The following is a 17,889-nucleotide window of genomic DNA, read 5'->3' on the forward strand; positions in this document are numbered from 1 at the left end:
ACATTTCATGGTTCAGCAAAAGTATACATTTTTTGCATTACATCTGTGAATTAATATTTAGAATATCAGTAGCATATTGTGAGGCACATTTTACACTCAGAACTACACTTTTAATAGTCCATTTAATAAAGAAATATAGGCTATGAAATGTTTGGTAAGGGGGATTGTTTTATTTTAAAATATTATCATCAGCCACCATTTGAATACAATTATTTTGTATTTTCTTTTTAACATTGGGTAAAAATATGTTTAATGCATATTTGGATTTTCTGTCCACTCATAATAACGTTATCACAACGGAAGAGTTATGATAAATGACGTGGAACCATTACAGCTAATCCAAAACGAACAGGGGCGGGGTTGAACATGTTTAGGGATTTCCTGGTTACAACATAAGGTGAGTTTCTAACTAGCTAGGTGAGTTTCTAGCTACATTGTCAGGAAAGTTTGATATAAAATGCTAAATGTAATGGATTAGCACACTAGTTGACAGAATCTAACGCCCTGTAAGTAGATTTTGCAGATGCATCTAAGTTTTCACTGCGCAAACAGCTGTTGTTATTTAGTTAGCTAGCTAGTAGCTAGTTTAGCCAGTTAATCGACTGTAGTGTTTCCAATAGTTCCATGTAAAGATCCATGAAAACAAGAATGAGCTTTTTGGTCTTAATTGAAGGTTAGGGTTTGGCATAATGTTAACAGTGTGGTTAAGGTTAAGAATCATATTTTAAGAAGATCAGTTGTAGAAATAGGCTGGGTTTATGACTTTGTGGCTGTGGTAACTAGTGACGACCCGAGTGTAGTGGCCAAATCAGGCCTAAAGTTGCATGAGCTACTCAGTCAGATGAGTTAAAGCTAGACCCACTTGCTATATATTCACAACAGGATATTAGCTAACGTTAGTTTTAGACTTCTCTTAGTAGTTAGTCTGTGAGGGAAGCATTATGGCTGTGGTGATCAGTGGGAAAATGTCGTAATTCTCAGTTTCCCAAATCCACTTGGATTGGAATTGGAAGATTTACAATATGTTTATAGCTAGCTACCTACATTAATAGGATGCAATCAAATATGGTCACTCACCTGGCCTAGTGGCTTACTGGGAATGAGAAATAGGCTAGATTTCTACTTCCCCTTGACATCAACCTTCTGTATCTGACATAGCCTACCTCATCTTCTCTTGTTGTGATCTGTGAAATGAGTAATTGAGGGAACTCTGTGAAATATGCAAATTATGTACTCATTCTCCTTTTGTTTTGTAACATTTTCACAGAATTTAATTCTAGATTTTCTGTTAACACTATTATCTGGCGAGGGACAAGCCATAGGCCTAGTTCCTTTAGATTCCTTTCCTCTAATAAGCATCAATGTTTTCTGTATCAAGCCTGTATCAAGCTTCAATGTCCAATGCCCATCATGTGTAATCCTCCTGTTCCCTCAAGATGAATGTGGGCGTGGCTCACAGTGAGGTAAACCCCAACACGCGGGTCATGAACAGCAGAGGGATCTGGCTGGCCTACCTGTTGTTGGTCACCGTGCTGCACGTCGTCCTGTTGAGCATCCCTGTCCTCACGGTGCCTCTTGTCTGGACCCTCACAAATGTCATCCATAATCTGGTCAGCCCAAGTATTTATAGTTTGTTTATCATTTTTCCAATCAAATGTTCTCATTTAAATACATTTCTATTTCAACTATATCATGAAAAATGAGTGCTTGTATTATGACATTGTAATGACTAATGAGTGTGTCTGTTGATCTAACAGAGGTGTGTTTATGTGTGATCTGTCCACCACAGGTGATGTACTTGTTTCTGCACACGGTAAAGGGCACTCCTTTTGAGACACCAGACCAGGGAAAAGCTCGCCTACTCACACACTGGGAACAGATGGACTACGGCATTCAGTTTACATCCTCACGCAAATTCCTCACCATCTCACCCATTGTGCTGTAAGACCTGAAAATCTGTGCATACTAGATTTTGTTATGTTAAGTTTTCCTTATGGCTTGCAATGATAAATGAACGTAGAAGAGTAACTATTGAATTATTGCATCCTTGTTTGTTATCAGGATTGAATAATAACCCTAAACTAGCTGTTAATTCTTCAGGTATATTCTTGCCAGTTTCTACACCAAGTACGATGCCACACATTTCCTGGTCAATACAGGCTCTCTCCTCAGCGTCCTCCTTCCAAAGCTGCCGCTGTTCCATGGAGTACGAATATTTGGGATTAATAGGTACTGACTAACACAGGTGGATAATATCAGATTTATATTCTATTTATGTGTACTTTACTTGTAAGGTCCAGAGGTGGAAGTGAATAAGACATGTTTGGTAACTTCATGAGCTGTTTGAAGGGCATTGTTGTTTTTATTGCACAGTTCATTTTCACTCTGTGACTAAAAACAAAGGAACCAAAATGCACTGAACGCCAAGCTATATGATTAAGAGTTACTGAGTGCCTCTGCTTTATTTCATTTAATTTATTTTTCGTTATTTGACATTCATGATGTATGTGTGGAATGTGCTTGTATCCTCAAACCATTACTTTCTCTTTTGTCAGATGTCATGTATTTGACGTTGTTTTCTAGAAAGAGCTATATTGTGAACGTCATCACCTTCAAACCTAAGTCTTTATAGGATTACTTGTATATGTCCACACATTGGAACGTGTGATTACATAGTTTAGGATAGTGGCATCCATATTAACATAATGTTGGATGCCATACAAATTGAATGTTGCCAGTCTTTGCAGTGCCTTAAATGTTTCACTTGGCTGATACATTTTTTTCCATTTAGTTTGGTAACCTTAATCAATCCATGTGACGACTCTTATTGGAGATCAATTGCCATGTGAGCATTCTCAATAAATTATAGTGTCTAATAGTAAACTTTCAATATCAGGATTGATTTGTCAGTGTAAATCTAAATACTTTGTCTTTGTATGGAAATTTTGGGTACATCCAGGGGCATACATCATTGTCATTTTGTGTACGAACACAAGTGCAGCAAATTAATAGATACACCCAAGACAAAATAAAATTGTTGCATTGATTGTTCTCATCTAATTCCATAATGCTCCAAGTGTGAAACCTAAGGGGAGTGTTCAGCAGTGAGTAACAACAGCAGCACATGAGTAAAGTGACATTGCAGGGGACTGAGGCGTCGGACCATCATGTAAATTCTCAGATTACCTGTGTAGGCATGGCTGTGAGGATTCTCGGGAACTCCACACACTTTAGATGAGGCCTGTGTGGAGGGCTATACCAATTCCTATGATGTGCTGATAGACTGGAGGGATTTCCCTCCACCAAAGCTATGACCATGTTTTCATTGGAGTGATGAGGTTAGGTGGTGTGCTTGCTCTCTTCTGGGGGAAGTTGCATAGGGGAAATGGTGTCTTGGATAATCATTTGACTACGCTGTCAAACATGCCAATCTTTTTACCTGGGAAGTACATGCAAATGATCTAATAGCTCCATCAGCTGTCAGACTGTAGAATCCCATATAGGGTTGCCTGACTTGCCCCCACTGTCTGCAATGCAAACAACATTTGGGTCACCTTTTCAAAGGTAGTGAAAATCAAAAGTGTTGCACCACCTGGCTTGTGAATTGCAGCTAACAGGATTACATAATGAAAACCTGGTAATATTGAAGGCTGTCAAGGTAGAAATTTGAGTTAGACAAAGCGGGGGTATTTGTCCCAAAATACCAGAGGATACCCAAACTAGTCATCTTTGAATATCAGCCTGATACCAAGTAGCCATACCTCCTGGATACCATATACAGGGGTGTAAAGTACTTAAGTAAAAATACTTTAAAGTACTACTTAAGTCGTTTTTGGGAGTATCTTTACTATTTATATATTGACTACTTTTACTCCACTACATTCCTAAAGAAAATATGTACTTTTGCCGCCCATACATTTTCCCTGAAACCCAAAAGTACTTGTTACATTTCGAATGTTCAGACAGGACAGCAATATCGTCCAATTTACGCACCTATCAATATAACGTGTTGTCATCCCTACTTCCTCTGATCTGGCAGACTTAACACAAATGCAGTGTTTGTAAATTATGTCTGAGTGTTGGAGTGTGCCAGTCTGTAAAATTTTTTAAATAACATTTGGCCTTCTGGTTGCATTTACTTTTTACTTTTGTTCAAGTATGACAATTGAGTACTTTTTCCACCACTGTACTTAAGTATGTTTAAAATCAGATACTTTGACCTTTACTCAAGTATTTTTTTACTGGGTGACACTTTTACTTGTGTAATTTTCTATTAAGGTATCTTTACTTTTACTCAAGTATGACAATTGAGTACTTTTCCCACCACTGACCAGATACATGTAGACATCTCCATTTACAACCATATTACCTGATGATTTTACAATAGTTTACCCTAAAACCAGCTAATAGAGCAATAGGTACTCGAAAATGGTTCTGCTTCCAGGTTTTTAATTTTACAACCATTGATTTGATGCATGCCTTTGAACTACTACATGCAAAAATCACCAAGCCGGTATTGACTATGGATATAAATAGCATTGTTAGATACAGTTTTACATCATTATTGACAGAATTTCTGAGTATAGGTTTTTGTCTGAATTATATCACAAGTATCCTAGAAGTTTCAAATAAAGCTGGATGTTCCTCTACGGTTTCATAGAAACCACAACTCCTTATAAAACTAGAGATATTTTCCCCAAATTATAACAGAAGAAGAAAGGATAAATTATTCCGTTTGGACATAATTTTCAGAAGTCTGTGCTCTTATTCATCAGTAAAACTTGGGGGATTTCATGTAACTGTCCTAGAGTAGCTTGAGAACCACTCAAATAAAAATAGGTGGGGAAAGATAAGTCTATGCTGCAGGTAATCAAACCAGAAAACTGAAGTACACCGTATATAGATAAAGAAAAGGTATATTGAACCCCCTGTTGTTTGTGTCGAGTAGTTTCAACATAACTCATACAGACAACATCATTCAGTACCACAATCTTGAGGTTTTTCTACTCTGTATTCCCCTTCTACAGGCAACAGGCTGGTGGAAATGTCTCAAGATTAAGTGGCGTTTTACAATATCATGAATTTATTAACATCCACATGATTATTTACAGTTTCAACCTTTTAGTTGATAAAGAACAAGATGGGCAAGTTGGTCCTGATCCTAGATCAGCACTCCTACTCTGAGACGCTTTGGCTCAGATCTGTATAGGTATATGCAAGACAAATTACACAACATAATACAGAATTGCAGCCAGGATACTAAAGTACAATATCTCACAGTATAAAAATATTATCCATTTCAACACATTTTGTCTAAAAGAAAAATAAAGGCAATGCTTGTGGTATGAAACCTAGAAGTCTCAGTTCAAATAAAACAAGAAAAAAGATTAAAGTTAAAAATAACTAACAACCATTTTGTGATGTGTCACACACGTCAAAGAACGATTAAACTACTTGCAATGATATCCTTAAACATTACATATATAAATGGTATATACTCAATCAAGGGCTGTAAACATGCTGCTTCAAATACCAAAACACACTGAACAAAAATGTAAACACAACATGTAAAGTGTTGGTCCCATGTTTCATGAGCTGAAATAAAAGATCCCAGAAATTTTCCATAAGCACAAAAAGCTTATTTCTCTCAAATGTTGTGCACAAATTTGTTTACATCCCTTTTAGTGAGCATTTCTCCTTTGCCAAGAGAATCCATCCACCTGACAGGTGTGACTTATCAAGAAGCTCATTAAACAGCATTATCACTAAACAGGTGGAACTTGTGCTGGGGACAATAAAAGGCCACTCTAAAATGGGCAGTTTTGTCACACACCACCACAGATGTTTTGAGGGAGTGTACAATTGGCATTCTGACTGCAGGAATGTCCACCTGAGCTGTTGCCAGAGGATTTAATGCTGATCTCTCTACCATAAGCCACCTCCAACATTGTTTTAGAGACTTTGGCAGTATGTCCAATTGGCCTCACAACCGCAGACCACGTGTAACCACGCCAGCCCAGGACCTCCACATCCGGCTCCTTCAACTTCAGGATTGTCTGAGACCAGCCACCCAGACAGCTGATGAAACTGAGGTGTATTTCTGTCCGTAATAAATCCCATTTGTGGGGAAAAACTCATACGGATTGGCTGGCCTGGCTCTCAAGCAGCCCACCCATGGTTGCACCCCTGACCAGTCATGTGAAATCCATAGCTTAGGGGCTAATGAATTTATTTCAATTGACTTATTTCCTGATATGAACTGTAACTCAGTAAAATTGTTATAGTTGTTGCATTTATATTTTTGCTCAGTATACTAACTTATTCCCAACAGATGTCAGCTATGAAATAATTTCCTGTTTACGTCAACGCGTTTGACAATGCAAAAAGTCAGTTGTTTAACATCAACAATAAGACCAAACAAAACATTTTTTACATTAAAATATCTCGAAAAATTTGCCGTGGCAGTTTACTAATGAGGAAAGACAGCTAAATAATGTGTCTTGCTCCCAAAAAATTAAATGCCAAACATTCTTAGTCTTCATAAACTTGCTCTTGCTGAGGAGTGTAACACAACAGAGCATGACCAATGACTTAGCAAGCTGATTTGCAAAAATATTCAGAAATAACTTTTTTTTTTTAGAAAGACTAGCATGAAAGGTGGTGCATTGTCTAATTGACTCAATAACCAAAACACATACTGTACCCAAGCTTAGCTTTCTTAATTAACCCGAAAATCTATAGTTATTTCTGCTTGTTTATCAAAGTCAGCTGGCTACCTCATTAATCCTGCTTTGTAGTATACCCCTGTGGTCAAGTTTCTCAGCTGAATTTAAAACACTGGGATAAATCCAAACTTTATAAATATGCCACTAACTCGAGGGAGTTCTCCACATGAATTAGATTTACATTTTCAGTTCAGTACATTCCACTCAGGGTCTGGCTTTAAGTGTCAATTTACAAAACTGGTGGTTGCCATCAGCAATCTACAGTAGGATCTATGCCTCAACTTGGATGCAATACATTCTCACAGGTATACTAATGGCCAGATTCCACTATCTCCTGGTGATTCATGAACACCTGGCTTCGGGTTGGAGGAGAGCTGTGAGGGTTAAAGGCCAGTCAGCACTATGCTCCATCAACCTTGCTGCTACAGGGAAAAACACCCATCTATGCATCTTCACAAGTCTCTGTCATTCCACCCAAGGTCTCCTTTTTTCAAGCCGTTCACCATATTCTCCTCATCATTGTCCTCATCCGTGTCAAAGAAATCATCCTCAAAGAAGGATCCATATTCCTGTGCATGCACAGAAACCTCATTTGATATCAGGTGAGGTGAGCCCTCCACAAAATCTGCAAACCTGTGGATCAGACAAAGCATTGTCTTTATTCCAAGCTTCTGTACCACACTGACACACATTTTTAGTTAAAACAATGAATGGGAAAGAGACACAATTATGTGACTAGTTGACCTAAAAAGACAACCATCACCCCCAGACCAGAAGCTAGCTTTTCGATCCAGCAGTAGCCAATGTACATTTGACTTGTTTAGAGCACAGACAACCAGGGGTTGATATCAGATCATTAAAAGCAGAATGAACACATCATTAGTCAGTATTTCAATGCAACAATGGTCTGTCACCTTTTTGGGGACTGAAGTCGAGAGACTGTCTTCCAGGTGCTGAAGTCTGGACTGCTGCAGTACTTTCTCAGCTCCTCCAGGGCACGTTGCGTCTCCTCCTCCCCCTGTTTCTGGAACTCTTCTTCAGTCAGCAGCCGACGAGGCTCTGGCTTCAAGCGTAGAGTTGGCTTGACTTTACTGCACAAGAGGATTGTACACTATAACAGCAGCAGACAACATGTCACTTGACACCAATACAGGAATGTACACATGTTACCTTGAGAGTAGTACTACAAACTAACACCTACTGCCATGCAAGAAGGAGCAATGAAACAGGGTACTCCAGGTTCTTAGAGCAGAATGTAGCAATTATGGTGGCCAACGCCACTTGCTGAACCTGGATCCCAGCGTAGATCAGCAGCAGGCCAAAAAACTGCAGCGTCCAGGACAGGATATTGATACTCCTCTCCTCCACAAGAGGGCCATGACGATAGCACACAGCAAAACTGATAAACCCAACCACTGCAGCATAGCCTAGGGCACACAGACAAACAATTCATGTAACTGTTCCTATTACAAACATGGAGCAATGGTTGTGAACTAATAACAGACATTAAAAGTTTGAGAGGCAATGTAGTTCTCAGAGTTTGTTGTGATTGTGTTTAATACAATCAATATTTACCAAAAGCCACGTGCCAGTGCTCTCTCAGAATCAGCTGCAGGTTCCTGAACACAAGCTGGATGACGTAAACAGAGAATGACCAGCCACCAACTATCACCACGTAAAATGGGCTTTTCTGAGAAAAGAAAAAGAAGATATGGGTTGTGAAACCCAAACATATATTTGTATGACTCTCACACACATTATAGAAATCAGAAATGTCACCAAAACATTAACTATCTGGGTACTCTGACTTGTTATTGCTTTGTTCAAATCAAACTGTTAGTAGTGGGTGTGATTAGCTATGAGGCTTTGATATAGAAGTGTTGACTTCTTACCTTTGGCAAAAAGCGTGCCATGATGAAGATGAGGATGATGAGGGAGGCAATCATACCTGTGCTCATGCCAGCAGAGTAATAGAATACCTGACTCCTGTTAGATAGCAACAAAAAAACATAGCCGATATTATCTGGACCATGTCATTTAAATAGAGGGGGTACAATGTGGACACAATCCATTTAGTTACCTGCTGAGCGAGTCTGCAAAGATGAACAGCAGCACTCCAGCCAAGAATGTCACAAATAGGAAAATGTCGAACTCTGTGGGAGTGAAGCACAGACAGCAAAGATTACCCATTCATTTTGTGTTATAGACATGCAACTAACAAAGCAACCCTACCTTTCCCTTTACTTACTTCGTGTGGGCTTTACAGTGTATATTGCTGCAGGGTCGATGGGTTTGATCTTGAAGCAGGTCTTTGGGCTGAACAGGCTGATGCTGAGGGTGGTTTCATTGGTCTGCTCATGCATTAGGTACTGCACCAGACCCCAGACACTGAAATGTTCTAGCTCCTGCAGCTTCTCCTCATCCTCCACAACAGTCACCTTCAGCTGTTTTGAGCTCCATACTCGAACCTATCGGCAATACAACACAAGTATTAGCTACACCCAAATATATATATATACACACACACACACACACACACATTATATATACACATACATATATACATACAGGCTCTCTTTCAAATAAGACTGTTTTTATCAAAGCCTGAGGTCCAATCTGTTTGTGCCATCATGCCAACCCTTTTGTTTGTCACTCCAACAATGGACTTGACAAGAGCACAAATAGACCTGGGAAGAGGAAATTGTTCTCTTGCCTGGATTCTTGTCCATGTTTCCTTCCAACCTGGGACAATGGGGTTGAGATAGCAATAGTGAGTTGAACCTGTTTTGGCAGACTCTTGGCCATCTTTGATATTGACTATGTTGATCTTACTTCCTGTGAGAATGATAAGATGTTAGGGTCAGCTTCGTGCATTTTAATCCAGCAAATCAAATTGTATTTGTCAAATGCACAGGATACAGCAGGTATAAGCAGTACAGTGAAATGCTTAACCAACTAGCAAACTCTCCTCAACAATGCAGTAATATTAAATGATAAGTCAGCACAGACTGTATTCACCAGTAAACTTCTGTATGCTTTACACATCTGCTAGCAAGCCAACTAAAGCTGGACATTGGCTTTCATAGGACTGGACGTTAGTGAGCCACCAGAAATAAACCACGAAGTATTTGGCTAACGAGGTTAGCTGACTAGCTAGAAAAACAACCTGACGTTGTGGAAAGTGAAGGGCGACACCAGCTGGCTAGCTAACTAGTTTCTTGTAATAGTTCAACTTTCAATTAATCTCTTAGAATTGAAATTAGTTAATTAATGTCTAATCACCTGGCTACTGACAGACTAGCTAACTTTAGCAGGCTGGCTAGATAGTTCACCTGGGCCAGCTAACGTTTGCTAGCTCAGTTCATATACGCCTTGTAAATGCCTTGGGTTCCCGAGAACAACAGTAACTACGCTAGCTGGCCTCATCGTAAACGAGAAGTTCGCCTCTCACATTTCATATTGGCTATCAAATTCCCCGGACAAAATGACCTAGCTAGAAACAACTCTACCTGAGGTTTGTTGCGTACTTAATATACACAAAAACACAATTATAAAAACTATTTCGGAGATAGGTCCATTTTTCCATTTCATGAATCCCGCCATGACAGACGACTATACAGAAACCACGTGGTTCTTGTTACAACAACTAACCAATCACATAAGTAAACTGTTCCGATACGTTGAAGATGCGAAAATGGCATGAATGGTTATGAATTTGTAAAACAAATATGGGAAAATAAGACATTATGGGGTATATTTTCTAATTATGATGAGTTTATTTGAAATAATTTAGATAAATAAATCACACGTCTTTGTGTGAAATAAATAATTGAAAGAAATCTCGTATGCATCACAATCCAGAAATGACAATATTTCCTGTTGCCTCTTTCTGCCACAGGAGGCCCTCACCGTAACGTTAAAATAACTGCGGGAAAGCAGTCCCCGGCAGGCGAGGCAAACAAAGGACAGTGTGTGCCGGTTTCCAATGGCAGTGGATGCGGCGGCTAATAAGCGCGTAGTGGGCGCGGCATATAGTGGGCGTGGTATATAGTACGCAGTCTGTAGATATGCGGTGTTTAAGTTTTAGTCAGAACTAGGATAGTAGAAAATGTGTGTCTTGCTAACTGGCTGTAGTTCCGAGCACCAGTTAGCAAGTCGGACATGACTGAATATCCTAGTTCCGAATAGCACCTGGACGCGGCAATATACTCTACTCCAGGAGGCAGCCGTCCACATTTTACTAAAATATTTCAAATGACCAATGAATTACTGTAGATGGCGTTCTGTGCATACCGTAGGCAAAGCAGTCCCCTCTGAGCCATATCATATTGTAATGAAACAGCAGGGAGCAGGTCTCGAACCTTCGACCTTCAAGCCCGAAGTCCAGCGCGCTATCGACTGTGCCGCAAAAGCATGCTCAAGCGGCAGAGTCGATTTCCGCGCTTATAAACCCAGGGTCGTCACAATATATAAACTCAGCAAAAAACTCACTGTCAACTACATTTATTTTCAACAAACTTAATCTGTGTAAATATTTGTATGAACATAACAAGATTCAACAACTGAGACATAAACTGAACAAGTTCCACAGACATGTGACAAAAAAAATGGAATAATGTGTCCCTGAACAAAGGGGGATCAATCAAAAGTAACAGTCAGTATCTGGTGTGGCCACCAGCTGCATTAAGTACTGCTCATGGACTGCACCAGAGTTGTCAGTTCTTGCTGTGAGATGTTACCCCACTCTCCCACCAAGGCACCTGCAAGTTCCCGGACATTTCAGGGTGGGATTGGCCCTAGCCCTCACCCTCCGATCCAACAGGTCCCAGATGTGCTCAATGGTATTGAGATCCGGGCTCTTCGCTGGCCATTGCAGAACACTGACATTCCTGTTTTGCAGGAAATCATGCACAGAACGAGCAGTATGGCTGGTGGCATTGTCATGCTGGAGGGTCATGTCAGGATGAGCCTGCAGGAAGGGTACCACATGAGGGAGGAGGATGTATTCCCTGTAACGCATAGCGTTGAGATTGCCTGCAATGACAACAAGCTCAGTCCGATGATGCTGTGACACACCGCCCCAGACCATGACAGACCCTCCACCTCCAAATCGATCCCGCTCCAGAGTACAGGCCTCAGTGTAACACTCATTCTTTTGACAATAAATGTGAATCCGACCATCATCCCTGGTGAGACAAAACCGTGACTCGTCAGTGAAGAGCACTTTTTGCCAGTCCTGTCTGGTCTAGCGACGGTGGGTTTATGCCCATAGGCGAAGTTGTTGTCGGTGATGTCTGGTGAGGACCTGCCTTACAACAGGCCTACAAGCACTCAGTCCAGCCTCTCTCAGCCTATTGCTGACAGTCTGAGCACTGATGGAGGGATTGTGCATTCCTGGTGTAACGCGGGGAGTTGTTGTTGCCATCCTGTACCTGTCCCACAGGTGTGATGTTTGGATGTACTGATCCTGTGCAGGTGTTTTTACACATGGTCTGCCACTGCGAGGATGATCAGCTGTCCGTCCTGTCTCCCAGTAGCACTGTCTTAGGCGTCTCAAAGTACGGACATTGCAATTTATTGCCCTGGCCACATTTGCAGTCCTCATGCCTCCTTGCAGCATGCCTAAGGCACGTTCACGCAGATGAGCAGGGACCCTGGGCATTCAAAGTCAGTAGAAAGGCCTCTTTAGTGTCCTAAGTTTTCATAACTGTGACCTTAATTGCCTACCGTCTGTAAGCTGTTAGTGTCTTAATGACCGTTCCACAGGTGCATGTTCATTAATTGTTTATGGTTCATTGAACAAGCATGGGAAACAGTGTTTAAACCCTTTACAATGAAGATCTGTGAAGTTATTTGGATTTTTACGAATTATCTTTAAAAGACAGGGTCCTGAAAAAGGGGAGTTTCTTTTTTTTGCTGAGTTTACCACATCCCCGTTTGATGTTGTAAATTATCACATCACATAACATAAAGGCCTTTATTCACAGGCACTTTATTTTCTGCACCTGTGCTGACACGGTAAGGTCCCTCGACTCAGATGGTAACTACCACGGATTAGTCCTTTAATGTCGGCCTAAGTGGTCGTCAATGAAAGACCATAGAGTTCGCTAGAGCTCGCTAGTCCTAAAACCTGGAAATGAGTTACCTCTGGTTCGTTCAACCATCCCTATGGGGAAAATGAATGGGGAAAGAATAGGCTTAGGAGATCTCCTATGTTTTGTTCTATTAGATAATATCAGTCAGTTAACATGACCTTTATGAATGATGAAGCCTTTATGTGCTTTTTCAAAATTACATAAATGCTTAAAAATTCACAAAAATGTACTATAGCTGATGGCGATTATCTCATAGAACAAAACGTATAAGATCTCCTAAACCTGTTACCGCAGACCTTATTTTTGCTGTTGATCCAAAAACCCTACAAAAACGTCATTCATTTCTCCATAGGCTTTGTCCAACGAACCATGGCGGAGTTAGTGCCTACAAAAAGATGCCATTAGCCTAGCGGTTAACTGCTTCCCTGGGCACGGATGATGTTGATTAAGGCAGCGCCCCGCACCTCTCTGATTCAGAGGGGTTTGGTCAAATGCGGAAGACTGAATGCAGTTGTGCAACTAACTAGGTATTTCCTTTTAAGATTTATGCATTTATTATATGTACACTTTGATTCTTGAAGAATATAGCTTATAAATGTCTCATGAGCTTAGTTCAACTGTTTATAAAAAAAAATGTAAATGTAAACAAACACCTAAAAACATGGATAAAACTATAATTTTGATATCATGGATAGTCAATCCTTGCATCCATAGCTCTGTCTATGAATTTGAGAGTGATTACATTTATCCAGCCCCATACCTCTGTTTTTTACTAAAGGAGGGGTGGGGAGGCTGCTTTGTTTTTGTTTCTACTGCTGATTGCCGCTCTAAGTACATTACTGTGATTGTTTTTAACTAAAATGGTCAAAAATAAACAAAAATAGCTTCTTAGCAAAGAGCAGTTTCTCAAGCAAGAATTTTGCTAGAACTGTTTGGGCGTGGTCTGAGTTGGGAGGGGAAAACTGAAAATGAGCTGTTATTGGCAGAGGGGTTTGGAACACTCTTTCTTATTGGTCTATTAACTAAGAGTGTATTTGTAAATTCACTATGGCTATCTACTCCGATTTCAGAGCACTCTCGTCTGAGTGTGCCAGAGCGCAGAATAACTGAGGAATTTATGAATGCGCAACACCCGTTGAATATGACCGGTGTCAGTCAACGTAGGCAAAAAAAACTTCAATTGTTGGTTGCAGCACAGTTACAGTCACCAAGCTCTAGATAACACGAAAACAGCCTAACCAGCTCTGCTAGAGTGAGTAAAAACATCAGAGTGAGGTGTTCTCTCATTTGTGTCTGGAAGTAGCTAGTAAGCTAGCCAACTTTATCCAGTTAGCTTGGGTGCTTGACTGCCGTTATGAGGTCAGAATGCTCAGATCAGCCAGAGCGAACGCTCCGAGAGCGAAACGCTCTGAATTTAGGAACTGACAATCTGACAATGCTCTGAATTTACAACGCCCAGAGTGCTCTCAGCGCGCACTCAGGCACTCCAGAGGGAATTTACGAACACACCCTAATTCACTGCATGGTGATGTCACCATGGAAGGCCAAAACTCCATCCCACCAAAACAGGCTGAAATTTCAGGCAGTCTTTTCAAACAGCTCTTACACTAAAAGGGCATTATCATAATTTTCACAATTTTACAGCATTATTCCAACCTCATAGTGTGAAAATATATATCAAACACAGGGAAATCCCATTGTTGACTGCACTGGGCCTGTAAGGACCAATGGAATGGTCTAAAATGTACAAACTCTGCCCACATGGGGCACCGGGCCTTGCAAAATAAACTCACCCAGTGACTATAGTCACCTCCTCTAATGTCATACACTATGTCACAGGGAAAAGCATTGTCTGTAGCCCTTATCAGAATTTGCTCTTGTTGCTCTTGTGTTTTCAAAATAGAATCTGTATAGTGAACATGGACTATATTTTATTTTATTTAGCCTTTATTTAACTAGGCAAGTCAGTTAAGAACAAATTATTTTTTACAATGACGGCCTACCAAAAGGTAAAAGGCCTCCTGCGGGGATGGGATAAAAAAAATAATATATATATATATATAGGACAAGACACATATCACAACGAGACAACACAACATTACATAAAGAGAGACCTAAGACAACAACATAGTAAGGCAGCAACACATGACAACACAGCATGGTAGCAACACAACATGACAACAACATAGTAAAAACACAACATGGTAGCAGCACAAAACATGGTACAAACATTATTGGGCACAGACAACAGCACAAAGGGCAAGAAGGTAGAGACAACAATACATCACGCAAAGTCGCCACAACTGTCAGTAAGAGTGTCCATGAATGAGTCTTTGAATGAAGAGATTGAGATAAAATGGTCCAGTTTGAGTGTTTGTTGCAGCTTGTTCCAGTCGCTAGCTGCAGCGAACTGAAAAGACAAGCGACCCAGGGATGTGTGTGCTTTGGGGATCTTTAACAGAATGTGACTGGCAGAACGGGTGTTGTATGTGGAGGATGAGGGCTGCAGTAGATATCTCAGATAGGGGGGAGTGAGGCCTAAGGGGGTTTTATAAATAAGCATCAACAGTGGGTCTTGCGATGGGTATACAGAGATGACCAGTTTACAGAGGAGTATAGAGTGCAGTGATGTGTCCTATAAGGAGCATTGGTGGCAAATCTGATGACCGAATGGTAAAGAACATCTTGTAAATTATGTCTCTGTAATCTAGCAGATGGTCATCTGAATCAGGGTTAGTTTGGCAGCTGGGGTGAAAGAGGAGCGATTACGATAGAGGAAACCAAGTCTAGATTTAACTTTAGCCTATAGCCTTGATATGTGCTGAGAGAAGGACAGTGTACCACCATCTAGCCATACTCCCAAGTACTTGCATGAGGTGACTACCTCAATCTCTAAACCCTCAGAGGTAGTAATCACACCAAACCACATGACCTTTGTTTTGGAGGTGTTCAGAACAAGGTCAAGGGTAGCTTGTTGGACACCAAGAAAGCTTTGTTGTAAAGCATTTAACACAAAATCTTGGGAGGGGCCAGCTGAGTTTAAAACTATCATCTTCATATAAATGGATGCGAGAGAGCTTCCTACTGCCTGAGCTATAGGAAGTCCCATTGTTTTAGGACTTGGTCAGGTGGTTTAAGCATGTCCCAGTTTAGGTCACCTAGCAGGACAAATTCAGACTTAGTGTAAGGGGCCAGGAGAGAGCTTAGGGCAGGTAGGGTACAGGCTGTTGCTGATGGAGGACGATAGCACCCAGCAACAGTCAAAGAGCTATTTGAAAGTGTAATATTTAAAACCAGCAAATCAAATTGTTTGGGGACAGACTTGGTGGAGACAACCGAGCACTGAAGGTGATCCTTGGTAAAGATTGCCACTCCCGCACCTTTGGAAGATATGTCTTGCTGAAAAAAGTTATAACCAGAAAAGGTTAACATCAGTATTCAAAACACTCTTCCTTACCCACGTCGCAGTAATGATCATATATCATATATGCATAGTCACTTTAACTATGCATTAATGTACATACTACCTCAATTGGGCCGACCAACCAGTACTCCCGCACATTGGCTAACCGGGCTATCTGCATTGTGTCCCGCCACCCACCCGCCAACCCCTCTTTTACGCTACTGCTACTCTCTGTTCATCATATATGCATAGTCACTTTAACCATATCTACATGTACATACTACCTCAATCAGCCTGACTAACCGGTATCTGTATGTAGCCTCGCTACTTTTATAGCCTCGCTACTGCATATAGCCTGTCTTTTTACTGTTGTTTTATTTCTTTAGTTACCTATTGTTCACCTAACATCTTTTGTTGCACTATTGGTTAGAGCCTGTAAGTAAGCATTTCACTGTAAGGTCTACACCTGTTGTATTTGGCGCACGTGACAAATAAACTTTGATTTGATTTACTTTATCAAATATAAAACATAATATTATTATAGTGACATAGGCTAATGGTTTTATTGTGGCGGAATATTTTTAGCCTAGGGATTCTCATCAGGCAAGGGTAGGCTTACTTTAAAGTTAAATATCTAGGTCTATTAAATAACGTTATATCATTTTTTAAATAGATAAGACAAACTTTTAAACAAAACAGCAATTACAAAACAAATGAATTCCCTATGAACCAACAAGTTTCAAGTTTTAATGTCACATGCACAAGAACAGTGAAATGTCTACACCTGTTGTATTCGGCGCACGTGACAAATAAACTTTGATTTGATTTGAGTTGACCAACACATCTGGATTGGAGCTGATCCATTTTAGGTAATAATTGATCCATTTCAGGTAATAAGCTTCTAGTCTTAACGTGCAGAAAACCCAGGCTTTTACGAGAGCAGAAATCAGTGAAACAGATATCAGAGCACAAGTCAGAATTGGGGCAAGCAACAGTAGATGGGCCAGGGAGTACATGCACATATTCAGATATCAAGAAACAGATGCTGAGCCAAACCACTGGTTGACTTGAACAAACAAGACGAACTGGCACAGACAGACAGAAAACACAGGTATAAATACCCAGGGGATAAGTGGGGAAGGTGGGCGACACCTGGAGGGGCTGGAGACAAACACAAGGACAGGTGAAACAGATCAGGGCGTGACATTCAGACTTGGGATTAGGACTACGTCCCCTGGCCTCTGATGACCTCATCCCTATGCATCACAGTTTTTGAGATCTCCAATCAACTCACTCCTATTTGTGCCTGCCCTGCCCTATATCTCCTTTGGTCTCCATTCCTCACCAGCTCTTATTTCTCTATACTGTTCCTCAAAATATGTAGCCATTTTAGTCCATCTGATGTAAAAATCATACTGAAATGTGCTTACAGCACAGCTGTACATAGTAGTTTATACTAAGAAGGACCTCTCCTATGTTCACTGACTTGAAGCTGACACTGGTAGACATGTGATGATGCATTGCATCATGTTCTCATTGCAGTAATAGGTTGAGCAAGAAATTATCACTGGGAGAATCTTTTTCCACTTGCTCTCTCATGATTTCTCATGGTAATTTATCTTCCATGTCGGACTGTCTCCATGCTATTGAAGCCAGGCCACAGCTT

The 17,889-nt window shown here is 40.6% G+C and overlaps 2 protein-coding genes across 6 annotated transcripts; one reads left to right on the forward strand and one right to left on the reverse strand.

Annotated features, from left to right (window-relative positions):
* Nucleotides 1–332: 332 nt before the first annotated feature.
* Nucleotides 333–3,047, forward strand: LOC106572490 (ORM1-like protein 2). Of its 4 annotated transcripts, none has more exons than XM_014146717.1 (4): nt 333–397; nt 1,437–1,610; nt 1,790–1,941; nt 2,101–3,047. In XM_014146717.1, the coding sequence occupies exons 2-4, from the start codon at nt 1,437–1,439 to the stop codon at nt 2,234–2,236; spliced, it is 462 nt and encodes a 153-aa protein (XP_014002192.1). In that variant the 5' UTR covers nt 333–397; the 3' UTR covers nt 2,237–3,047. The 4 variants fall into 4 exon arrangements, with proteins under 4 accessions (XP_014002192.1, XP_014002194.1, XP_014002193.1 ...); XM_014146719.3 differs by having other exon boundaries at nt 395–417; XM_014146718.3 differs by lacking the exon at nt 333–397 and adding an exon at nt 423–506.
* A 3,759-nt stretch (nt 3,048–6,806) lies between these two features.
* On the reverse strand, nt 6,807–10,363 carry LOC106572491 (nuclear envelope integral membrane protein 1). Of its 2 annotated transcripts, none has more exons than XM_014146724.3 (9): nt 10,235–10,363; nt 9,439–9,467; nt 8,974–9,193; nt 8,806–8,878; nt 8,618–8,711; nt 8,301–8,415; nt 7,927–8,152; nt 7,640–7,816; nt 6,807–7,358 (listed from the first exon to the last, which is right to left on the reverse strand). In XM_014146724.3, the coding sequence occupies exons 1-9, from the start codon at nt 10,326–10,328 to the stop codon at nt 7,178–7,180; spliced, it is 1,209 nt and encodes a 402-aa protein (XP_014002199.1). In that variant the 5' UTR covers nt 10,329–10,363; the 3' UTR covers nt 6,807–7,177. The 2 variants fall into 2 exon arrangements, with proteins under 2 accessions (XP_014002199.1, XP_014002197.1); XM_014146722.3 differs by having other exon boundaries at nt 9,439–9,560.
* Between the last annotated feature and the right edge of the window lie 7,526 nt (nt 10,364–17,889).

The sequence above is a fragment of the Salmo salar genome, chromosome 15 (assembly GCF_965601325.2).
Source record: "Salmo salar chromosome 15, fSalSal1, whole genome shotgun sequence".
Taxonomy (NCBI): domain Eukaryota; kingdom Metazoa; phylum Chordata; class Actinopteri; order Salmoniformes; family Salmonidae; genus Salmo; species Salmo salar.